At 57.0% G+C, this 10990-nt stretch overlaps 2 protein-coding genes across 2 annotated transcripts; both read left to right on the top strand.

The window, feature by feature from the left end:
• Positions 1-6501: 6501 nt before the first annotated feature.
• On the top strand, positions 6502-8109 carry LOC113213046 (E3 ubiquitin-protein ligase TRIM32-like). The gene is made up of 5 exons (XM_052276246.1): positions 6502-6762; positions 6882-6958; positions 7039-7363; positions 7610-7743; positions 8013-8109. The coding sequence occupies exons 1-4, from the start codon at positions 6631-6633 to the stop codon at positions 7727-7729; spliced, it is 654 nt and encodes a 217-aa protein (XP_052132206.1). The 5' UTR covers positions 6502-6630; the 3' UTR covers positions 7730-7743; positions 8013-8109.
• Positions 8110-8666: 557 nt separating this feature from the next.
• On the top strand, positions 8667-10694 carry LOC127751934 (uncharacterized). Its single transcript, XM_052276245.1, has 5 exons — positions 8667-8937; positions 9076-9152; positions 9261-9705; positions 9786-10022; positions 10111-10694. The coding sequence occupies exons 1-5, from the start codon at positions 8806-8808 to the stop codon at positions 10663-10665; spliced, it is 1446 nt and encodes a 481-aa protein (XP_052132205.1). The 5' UTR covers positions 8667-8805; the 3' UTR covers positions 10666-10694.
• The last annotated feature ends 296 nt before the right edge of the window (positions 10695-10990 follow it).

Here is a 10990-nt window from a genome sequence, read left to right as displayed (position 1 = left end):
ACGCCGCATTACTGCAAGACGCTGAAGGGGTAAGCCAATTAACCGCTCACATTTCTTGATTCTATTATTTTTGTTTATAAAACAAGAACAGTACTTGCCTCCAGGGCCTCGCCTTTTGTGTACCGGGAATATCAAAGCGGACGCCGCAGAGTTGCGGGTTTGCATATTTTCGCATAGGGAACATGGCGCGTTACGGGCGGGCAAACCCGCAACAACTGCGCCGTGTGATCTGATACACTATATGGCGTTGTCTTACCGACTCTTCTCTTATTTTACAGGCGTAAAGGTGCGTATTAACCCGCCCTGTTCTGTTGCAGGTAGTGGAGCTAGTGCGGTTAAATTGTTCTGCACAACCATGGAGCCTCGAGATGCTGCGACGCGCTGCGCCCACTGTAGAGCACCTCGGCCTATACTTCCCCCAAGAGGATCACTTCGTGGTGATGGCTACCATGCCGCGACTGAGGAGACTGGATTTGCTGTGTTATTCTAGTCGCCACATAAAGGTCAATCTGCCAGGGCCAGGACAGGCCGGCCTGCAGTGGCTCAAGATACGCAACATTCCGCCCAGGTCCTTGCTCATCTCCCTACTGAAGGCGCACGGGCCCTCGCTGCAGGAGGTGGAGCTGACCGTCAGCTCGCACGGCAACCAGCAGAGTGCGTGGCCATGCTGGCCAGAATGCCCCGACCTCGACTTGCTGCTGGGGCAGTGCAACCTGCCCGCGCTTAGGCATCTCCGCCTATGCAGACCAGACGCGGGGTATCACAACGTAGCTGGCTGCGAACAGCAGTGCGAATCGTTGCGCTGGGCCCTGCCCGCGACTGAGGTGCTGTGCGATGCCCTAGAGTGCCAGTAGTAAAGTGGAAAAATCTCGGAAAAACTTGAAATCTTTCCAGGAAAAAATGGTAACATTTAAAATATTTCCGGAGAAATTTGAAAAAATTGGAACTTTGTTTGTAGGCATTAAAAGTGGAAGCTCATTTTAATTCTTTAGAATATACCGTTTTTTAGAACATTTCATTTAAATAAATTTAGCGGTTATTAGGGGCGCACCGAACTAAGCGAGGCCCCGACTTTAGGACACGTCACAGTCAGCTGGCACTTCAGCACGACATCTAAAAAGAACCTGACCAAATAAAATCCATCTTTCTCAAACAAATGCTGCGTTCTTCTCTGAATATACCCAGATGTGGTCAGACAGTCACATTTGGCAAACAACAACTTCATCTATCGTCAATGTTACTGAACGTTGAATGTGTTTGAAGTGCAGTGCTCTCTTGGAGTCGCACAGCACGTCTCACCGCCCATGAAATTATACTGCGAAGTTTGCATAAGTTGGCCCAAGACTTTGTTCGTCTTGTCCTATCCTAGATACCCGCATAGACCCGAGCCACCGCACCACTGCATTCTTTTCAGCACGATATGTAGCTGGTTCGAGTTAAGTCCCGACTAGAACGTTCCACCTCCACGTACACTTGGCGAGCGTCCGATTGCGAAGACCGTAATAATGCACCATGTCGAGACTCAGGAGGCTGAAGTAGAGGGTCAGCAGCAACCAATGCACACAAGTTCGGGTTGCTCGTTGCTCGCGCTCCCGTCAGGGCGGGTGGTCTGGTCTGCATTATCAAAACACGCCCCCCCCCCCACAGACACACACTTTCAAGTCCCTGCTCCAGGTCGACCACGGCACGGGCCGCAAGCTGCAAGGGCTGAAGGGCGAGGGAAGCCGAGGCCGTAGGCACGTCTACAGGGCGTCGGGGAAGTACGACAGCACGCCGAGCGGCGCTCGTAGCGGGGTGGCGCCCCGAGACCTCGGCGGCGCTAATCTTTCGGCGGGCGCGCAGACTCCTCTGCAGACTCGTGCCTCGTCTACCTGACGACGGGCCTAGACCACACCCACTCCACCCACACCACAACCGGACCGGGACGCCAGTCCGACGTCGTCGCAGCTCGAAGGGGAACGACGACTGCCACCGGCACCGACCGGCAGGATCCTCCTCTCCTCTCCTCCCAGTCCAACCGCGCAGCTCGCAGAGTAAGGACGCGCCATCCCAGGCGTGCAGCTCACACGACACCCACGGAAAAAAAAGGGTTGGTCGTGGTGACCAGATTATCCTGGTTGAGAGTGAATTGGTTGTGAGCATCGAACTGCTTGGTTGTGGCAGCCGGCTGGATTCGTTGTTGTGTTACAACTCGCTTTGTTAGGTCGACTCGATCGCTGTAATCATACGTCGCCCTACTATCTGGCTTGGTTCTGCACCTATAGATCGGTTTGTCGTGGCAATCACCCGGCGCCGTTTACCTAGGTCGACGAACACTACAGGAACGTGCGAGAGAAAAGGGGTTGCCCACTATGCCTTGTCGCCACCTTGCGGTAGAAATCAGAATCACGTGCAGCGTAGCACTCCTTCCCCAACCCGGACTGATTATTTCATTAATTTCATCTCACCCGCGACCATTTTAGGTGAATAACTCCTGCCTACGGCAAGATAACAACCATTCGAAATTATATTTCAATGGTTGAAAACCATTTGTTATTCATTTGCAAAGATACGCTTATATTTCTGTTACCTCGCGGTGAGGCCTTCGGTCGCCTCCATTGCTGGGTGTCCCGAGTGACGTATACATTGTTCTCTGAAGAGAGATAGTCTAAAATTCGCCATCAGGCGATTGAAATGACTTGCCGATTTTTGATATCTGCCGAGCCTCAGTGGATCGCAGATTCTTGATCTCAACCTTCAATATCAAACTCTAGCAAGAAAAATAAACAAAACAAATGATGTCAGATTAGTATGTCCTCCAATACGACAAATCGATCACAGCGATCAACTTTTTAGCTGCAGCCACGAGGTGTCAAAAGACTCTAGTCCCTACAACGCAGTAAAGTTCGATTCCTGCTATTAGCGGTTCTGATCGCCACGATCAACCCGTCGGCTGTCGCAACTAACCCGCTGCAGCTATGCCGCTTGGTTGTCACAATCAGAAAGTCGATAGTCCTGGTATCTACCGAGAGAAATGGTCGTAGCGATCGACTTTTGGTTGCCACAACCGACCATTTTTTTCCGTGCCCCAGCAACGCCTGCAGCCATGGAGTGCGACATCTGCTGCAAGGACTTCGACCAGCTGAAGCGCATCCCCAAGAACCTTCCATGCGGGCACACCGTGTGCCTGCACTGCCTGCAGAAGCGAACCGCGGAGAGAGAGTGCCCGTCGTGCCGCAAGGTGAGTCCCATCGTAGCTTTACAAAGGTCACGTCGACAGACTTTTTCGCAGACATGGCTAAGAAAAGGAAATCGTACAATGCAAGACGTAACCAGTTCCGAAGATGTTACTGGACATTGTTTTTGTCCTTTTGCAGGCCTTCCCTTCTTCCCCCGCTGACCTGCCCACCAGCTTAATTGCACTGCGGACGATAGAGCGCCTGCATGACGCCAGGTAAGCGCGTTCAGAGTAAATGTTGCTTTAGAGATGCGCCCCTGGAATATCACATCACACAGACCGCCCTGCGGCGTTTGGGCTCCGACTCATTTGTTCATTTGCCGTGTCGACAGGGAGCCACGGGCCTGGTGCTCGGACTGCCGAGCGGCCGCCACGCACCCCTGCTGGGACGAGCACACCGTCCTCAACAACAAGGCCGCCCTGAGGCGCCACATGCCCGACGGCACCCTGCAGCAAGCCGCCGCCCAGCTCGAGGACCTCCAGCGCCAGTGTCAGGAGGAGCAGGTGCTGCTGACCCTGCTGACGGCCCACTCGTGGGACCTGATGCTGCAGGACGGGGCGCGTGTGCTGACGGGGACTCTGAGGAATGCCGAGGACCCCCTCCTGAAGGCCATGTGGCTCGTGGCGGCGGAGCGGGCCGGACTCAGCGAGGTCACCACCAACACTACCGAGGATAGCGTCGAGGTAAGCCACGTCAGGGTTTAGGGCATGCCGATGAGCATGCTCTACCCGATCTCTGTCCATACGAGTTGTCACATTAACCACGACTCTACCACGGCAAGTCACTAAAACCTTTTGGGGTTTACAGGAGCGGGGTGCGGCACAGGGACCACCTGCAGCGGAGAACCCTCGAGTCACAGGGCCAGCAGCTCCGCTGGCAACCCCTACCGAGGCACGGCCTGTTGTCCGAACAGTTAATTGTTCTAGAACCTACTTTAATCCTGAGGCTCAGAAGGCATTATTGTTATCCGCTGTAGGGGTAAGCTAATTTTCAACTCATATTTCCTGATTCTCTTATTCTGGTTTACACAACGGGTACTTGCAAATGCAACCGCCTTTCGTGTGTGTAGCGTCGTCTTACTGACAGCACTACCACAGACGTACTCTGGAAATCCAAGTGTAAAAATGTCGCACACCTGAAGGCGAGTGAAAAAGTTCACACGCTTGTAGGTGATAAACAAATGTTCACACATTGGTTGGTGAGCGAATTGAGATTCGGACACTTAGAAAGGTAATTATTTACACGCCCCAAGTGTGTGAATGGTCATTCACACATCTGCAGGTGTGTGAAAATTCTGTCGCACCAGCAGGTGAGTAAATCTTTCATTTACCTGCAGGTCTGCGACATTCGTACACGTGGATTACCAGTGTAGACGCACAGCCGGAAAGGATGTGTGTAGTATCCCCCCCCCCCTGTTCTGTTGCAGGTGGTGAAGCTAGTCGGGCTAGATTGTGGCAGCTATCAACAATACTGGAGCCTCGACATGCTGAAGCGCGCTGCACCCACTGTGGAGCATCTCCAGCTATCATCCCCCCGCGAGGAACACTTGCTAAAGATCGCTGCCATGCCGCGCCTGACCAGTCTAGATTTCGGAGGTTTTGATACTAGAAATAACTGGGACATGAAGCTGCCAGCGGATGCGCAGCCCGGCCTCCAACGGCTCAGGATACGCGGTGTCCCTAACGGCCCCTTGTTCCTGTCCCTGCTGAAGGTCCACGGGCCCACGCTGCAGGAGCTGGACCTGTACGTCTGGTCGCCCGAAGGCGAGTCTACTGCGTCCCGTCATGTGTGGCCCGATCTGCGCTGGATACTGAACGAGCGCAGCCTGCCCGCCCTCAGGCACCTCCGCCTACACAGGCCAGTAGTGGGGCCTCACCACCAAGGGGGCTGCGTGTGGCAGCGTCAATTGTTGCGGCAGGCTCTGCCCGCGGTCGAGGTGGCGTGTCTTCACAAAAAGTGCCAGCCCTGACAATTATGAAGTGGAAATTTTAGAGGGGGGGGGGGGGGGGGGGAGGCTGCATCCCTTAAAATTGCATCGTAGTTGGGGGGTGCACCGCACTGACTTCATACCCGTTAGTTGGGACTTCAGCACGTCATGCATACTAGAACCTGACCGAATAAAATCTACCTTTCTCAAAAGCATCCTGCCTGCATTCCTTTCTGTATCAACCCGGCTCTAGTCGTAAAAAGGAGGCGTACAGTCACAATTGGCGAACAGCAATTTCTCGACCAAGTGACTGATTGTGTTAAAGATGGAAGTCTCACTGCACGCCTCGCAGCCTGTGCATTTACTGACAATTCACCATTACACCGGCCCGAGCCGCCACAACACAGCATTTACTCCACCATGCTGTGTAGCTTTGTTCGAGTTGAGTTACGACTAAAACCAATAAGTTAAAGAATGTCCGTTGCTAGAGCTCTGCCTTCCGCTGCTAGAGCACTGCCGATCCTCCATGCCGGCCAGGGCGCAGTTGCAATGTCTCTACGCCGTGCTCTATACACTTTATTTAACTCTGCAACAACGCTAGATTGCGCCGCCGCAGGCCTTTGTGCGTTACGTAGAGCAGTTGTTCGTAAAGAAACTTACAGTGACTGCACCGCAGGCAGGCGAGACCAGGGCGAGACCGACCCTGTGTCAAGCGACGCCACGCCGACACTTCGGCATGCAGGGTCTCTACCTGCTGCAAGCCGAGACGACGGGGAGATTTCCTCGTCCGTCGCTTTCCTCGAAGCTCGCGCCGCGCGCCCCCGGCGCTAATCCCCCGCAGAGTACACCGCACCACGGGCGAGCGGCTGGGGGGCTGACCCCGCGCCCGGCCTCCTATTTGCAGAGTTCTGCATCAGCCGGCCAGCTCGAGCCTGATCACATCCAGGACACCGCGTGGCCATGCGGGAACTTTGCTTGCCATCTTTTCTGCAGGCATTCCCTCTTTGAGATGCCGATAACTTGGGCGTCATTCTCTATCAGTTAATCGCCGAGCGCGTAAAATGTGCATAGTAGTCTCTCTCTCTCTCTCTCTCTCTCTCTCTCTCCCCCAATAAACCGATTGCTAAACTAAACCAAATTCTCTCTCTCTCTCTCTCTCTCTCTCTCTCTCTCTCTCGTCACAGCGTCTCCAGGCGACTTCGCGGTACGACCCGGAGACCGCTTCCACGAAGTCCTCGTCGGCGCTAATCCCTCGGCCGGCCGCTGCATAGCGCGCTGAGGAGACCCCTCCCCTCCCCCTCCCCTGCTCTCCTCTCACTTTACTCGTCACGTCAGTCTTAAAGGGCATCTCACGGCGGAAGGACGCATCTCAAACGCCGCTCAACTCCATTTTCTGGGAGGGTCGTGCCGCGTGAAGAACACAACATCCCGCTCTGTTCTTTGGCGAGCACGCAAAAGCACCGCGTCAGCACCGCCGGATACACCATGGAGTGCGACATCTGCTGCAAGGACTTCGACAAGGCGGAGCGCGCCCCCAAGAACGTGCCATGCGGGCACACCGTGTGCCTGCACTGCCTGCAGCGCACCGACAAGAGAGAGTGCCCGACGTGCCGTCAGGTGAGTACACACACCCCCACCCCCACCCCTTTTTTCAGAAAATAAGACAAACAGTAAAATTAAACTAAATACGGAATGTTTCATGTCCTTTACAAGAAACATGTGGTTTCTGTTTGTAGGTGTTCGGGCCTCCTCCCGCGGACCTGCCCACCAACCTCACTATACTGCGTAGGATCGAGCGCCAAGGCGAGGCCAGGTGAGCGCGGCAGAATTCAAATTATTTATAATTTATAAGTTGCAGGCTGGCTGTCGAGTACTGAACGCGTTTGTCTGCAGGTCGGCCCGCGGCTGGTGCTCCGACTGCCGCGTCGTGGCCATGCGCGCGTGCTGGGACGAGCACGAGGTGCTGGCGCCCAAGGCGGCCCTGAGGCGGCTGCTGCCCGAGGGCGCGCTCAAGCAGGCCGCCGAGCAGATCGTGGGGCTGCGGCGCCAGTGCCGCGAGGAGGAGGTGCTGCTCACCCTGCTCACCGTCGAGTCGTGGCACCTCAGCCTGCGCGCCGAGAACGGCGTCCAGGAGCTGTCGGGCACCATGAGGAACACGGACAGCCCCCTCATGAAGACCATGTGGCTGCTGATGGCCACCATGGCGCGCGGGAGCGAGGTTAGACGCGCGCGCTCGAGACGAGCACACACTTGTAAACGAAAGTGTGTTAATGTGGCACACTTGTAGGTGTGGGTGAGTGTGCGACATTCACACACTAGCGTTTCCAGTGCACTGTAAAAAAAATAATATTGCACCGACTCGTGTTGTTCATACCGTTTTGGACCAACAAAAACGTTTTTATTTCTCAACAAAGTTTTATCGAAACAATGTTTTTAGCAACTTTTGTTTACAGTGTACTGACAGGCGCCAGGGGAATCCTCCAGGAGCAGCGCGTGGATCACCCCCAGCAAAGCGGGCACCGCTGCCAAAGCGGGTGAAGGATCTGGCAGCGATAGAAGTCCACCATCGCAAGGACCGCGCTAAACGACGCCATTTCGGTGAGTGCTAAACGAATACTCGATTTAAACAAGAACACTACGTCTAGAAAGGGATCGCGACCCCCGATGCTCAAGCGTTGCGGACCAAGCCCCGCCGCTATTTCCTCTATTTTGTAAACGCCCCGCCTGAAAAGATGTAAAAGTTCTTTTGTTTTCCTTCTTCAAGCGAGCGCCCAAGTCGCACTCTCTCGCCGAGACAAAGCAAGCGGCTTGTGTCAACAAGATTGCTAGACCCGGTGTTAAAAGTGGTTCTGTCGGTTCTGTTCCAGGTGGGACGCATTTGCGAGGTACGGCCGACTGCTACACCAGCCACAGAGCGGGGCGCAGGGACGGGGAGTGCCTCCCGTGGCTGGTAAGGTGCAGTGCGTGCAGTGCACCTCCAGCCCGCCTACTGTTGGCTCACCTCAGAGCTCACCTATCGACCTGTCGTCCCGTCCCCGTTACATGAACCTGCCCGGATAATAAATTGCATTTTGCGTCAAAATGCGCTTCTTTATTTATCACGTTTGTCTTTCCTACGCACACGCACCTATAGTGAGAGGTTGTTGAGAATAATATTAACGGCAAACATAAAATAGCCGTTTACTGATCAGGCGTTTGGAGTGTTCTTAACAGCACATTTTTCAAGTACACCGCAGTGCAGGGAGTCAGTAAGGAGGGGGGGGGGGTTCTGGCTGAGACGCAGGGGGGCGAGCCCGACCATTGAGTCTCCCGACTCCCGATTTTGTGTCCCGTCCGGCGCGCCGGCACCCGGTACTGCAAGGCAAGCAAAAGGCGCCCGATGGCCAGGTCCTTGCCTGCTTCGGACTTCGGCGGCCCCCTCGGCCCTAATCTCTCGACGAGCGCACCGGGAAGCGGGAACCGACGGCAGGCAGACAGGCAGGCAGGCAGGCCGGCGGTAGACAGGCAGGCAGGCATCCTCCTCTCTCCTCCTGTCCCTGACCTGGCCTGTCGCCTGTCAGTCGTCAGTCCAACCGCGCAGGTCGCAGAAGTAAAGACGCGCCATCCCAGGCGTGCAGCTCACACGACACTCCAGCACTGTCAGCAGCACCGCCGGATACCATGGAGTGCGACATCTGCCGCGAGGACTTCGACCAGGCGGAGCGCACACCCAAGAACGTGCCGTGCGGACACACCGTGTGCCTGCGCTGCCTGCAGCGGAACCAAAAGAAAGAGTGCCCGACGTGCAGAAAGGTGAGTCCCTGCTTCGTGTCTACAAAGTAGTTATCATTGACGGCACACACGGCGTAGGAAAGGAAATCGTTCCCGTAAACAAGACGCAATCCGTCGACTAGTTAGTAGTATTAGAGCATGGTTTTTGTTCTTTTTCAGGCCTTCACTTCTTCCCCCACTGACCTACCCACCAGCTTAATTGCACTGCGGACGATAGGCCGTCTGAGAGACGCCAGGTAAGCATAATTGGGTGTTTCTTTTAATGTGCAGAGACAGCCATGGAATGTCAAACAGCCTGGCGGTGTGTGAGCTCCGACTCTAATGTTCATTTGCCGTGTCACCAGGGTCCCCCGCGGCTGGTGCCCGGACTGCCGCACAGCGGCGACGCCCCGGTGCTGGGACGACCACGACGTCCTGGCCACCAAGGCCGCGCTGAGGCGGCACCTGCGCGCCGACGTGCTGCAGCAGGCCGCCGGCCAGCTCCCGGGCCTCCGGGACCAGTGCCAGGAGCTGGAGGTGCTGCTCACCCTGCTGACGGCCGAGTCGTGGGACCTGACCCTGCGTGACGGCAGCAACGTGCTGACGGGGACTGTGCGTAACGCCGGGGAGCCCCTCGTCAAGGCCGTGTGGCTCGTGCTGGCGGCGAAGGCCGCCCTCGCCAAGCAGCAGGTGGCCGTCAACACCGTGAGCATCAAGCAGGAGGCCGAGCCACACCCCCAGACGAACGACGATGAGGACACTCTCCTCGTCGAGAATGTGCATTTCAGTCCGGCAGCGAGAGAACAGGAGGTAAGTTGCAGCGGTCACGATCGTGGTCCTCGAGCACCTCGCACACCTGCGTCTCACACAAGACACCTGCTGTTTTACAGGAACGGGGAGCGAGCCCCCCACCTGCAACCGCCAACCCCTGTCGGGCAGCTGCAGTGGCGGCGACCCCGCCGCGCCCAGCTGGCCGCCCCCCGCGCGCAGCTGCCAGCCCTCACCACTCGGCACGCAAGCAGCCCCCTGCCGGTGGGCTGCCCGACCTGGCGCGCGAGCTCGACGTGAGGGGTCGAGACACCACCAGCCCGACGGCCAAGGAGGCCGTCCTGCGAGACGCGCCCGGCGTGAGTAATCCAAATTGTGCTCAGTTGTGGTCATGACCGAAGGAGAATAATAGCCTCGGAAAGTAACGTCTTGATTGGTTTGCTCCAGGTGGCACGGCTGTTCGGCGTGGACTGCGACGAGGACCCCGCCTGGAGCCTCCAGCTGCTGCTGCACGCGGCGCCCACGCTGGAGCACCTCAGCGTCAACTACCCGCGCGCGGAGCACCTGCACGCCCTGCAGGGCATGCCGCTGCTGCGGAGGCTCGAGGTGCAGTGCCCCGACTCGGCCCTCGACAAGGACCCGCCCCTATTCTCCCAGCAATGCGAGCTCGGCCACCGCGGCCTGCAGTGGCTCAACGTGTGGAACCTGCCACGCGTCACGCTCCAGACCCTGCTGCGGGCGCACGGCCGCTCGCTGGAGACGCTCGAGCTGTACGTGGGCACGGCGGGCGAGGACGACTGGCCGTGGAGCTGCGGCGACCTGCACGTCCTGCTGCTGCGGAGCGACCTGCGCGCGCTCAAGAGGCTCGTGCTGCGGCGCTGGCACTGCAGCCACGAGCTGGCCGACTGCAACCGCCAGCGCAGCGCGGCGCGCCGCGTCCTGGCCGCCGCCGTCGAGGTGCTCTGCGAGCTCTGCGACAAGGTGTGGAACGAGGGCGTCTAGGCATCAATACGCGTGGCCGTCAACTTCAATAACACAATCTCGTTCGGAATAAAGCCATAACGTTTTCAGGAAAACTGTCTCAGAGTGTTTCTCCTAAAGCATGTGTCATGTCAACCTCCCTTGAGATGCCAGAAAAAACGCGGCTCGACGCAGGCGACGAGATCAGCGCCAGCTCCACTCCGCTCAGCCCCCAGAGCGGGTAGCAGCGACTGCTAAGCCCACATGCGGGATAGCGGGGGGGGGGGCTACGTCGTCGCTACGCCACGCCAGGCCTCGACCCGACTCACAGCCTCCCGACTCACAATGAGGCCGAGCTGGACCAGGC

Source organism: Frankliniella occidentalis, unplaced genomic scaffold (genome assembly GCF_000697945.3).
Source record: "Frankliniella occidentalis isolate FOCC.00 unplaced genomic scaffold, Focc_3.1 Scaffold2223, whole genome shotgun sequence".
NCBI classification, from domain to species: domain Eukaryota; kingdom Metazoa; phylum Arthropoda; class Insecta; order Thysanoptera; family Thripidae; genus Frankliniella; species Frankliniella occidentalis.
The sequence above is the reverse complement of the archived record's forward strand: the minus strand, read 5'-3'. Positions and strand labels throughout refer to the sequence as shown.

What these genes read in the sequence shown, in the direction of transcription:
- LOC113213046 (XM_052276246.1), top strand. Translation starts at nt 6,631, where the DNA reads ATGGAGTGCGACATCTGCTGCAAGGACTTCGACAAGGCGGAGCGCGCC. An exon ending in AGTGCCCGACGTGCCGTCAG is followed by an intron (nt 6,763 to 6,881) that starts GTGAGTACACAC and finishes TTCTGTTTGTAG; the next exon opens with GTGTTCGGGCCTCCTCCCGC. An exon ending in CCATGGCGCGCGGGAGCGAG is followed by an intron (nt 7,364 to 7,609) that starts GTTAGACGCGCG and finishes GTGTACTGACAG; the next exon opens with GCGCCAGGGGAATCCTCCAG.
- LOC127751934 (XM_052276245.1), top strand. Translation starts at nt 8,806, where the DNA reads ATGGAGTGCGACATCTGCCGCGAGGACTTCGACCAGGCGGAGCGCACA. An exon ending in AGTGCCCGACGTGCAGAAAG is followed by an intron (nt 8,938 to 9,075) that starts GTGAGTCCCTGC and finishes GTTCTTTTTCAG; the next exon opens with GCCTTCACTTCTTCCCCCAC. An exon ending in GGCCGTCTGAGAGACGCCAG is followed by an intron (nt 9,153 to 9,260) that starts GTAAGCATAATT and finishes CCGTGTCACCAG; the next exon opens with GGTCCCCCGCGGCTGGTGCC.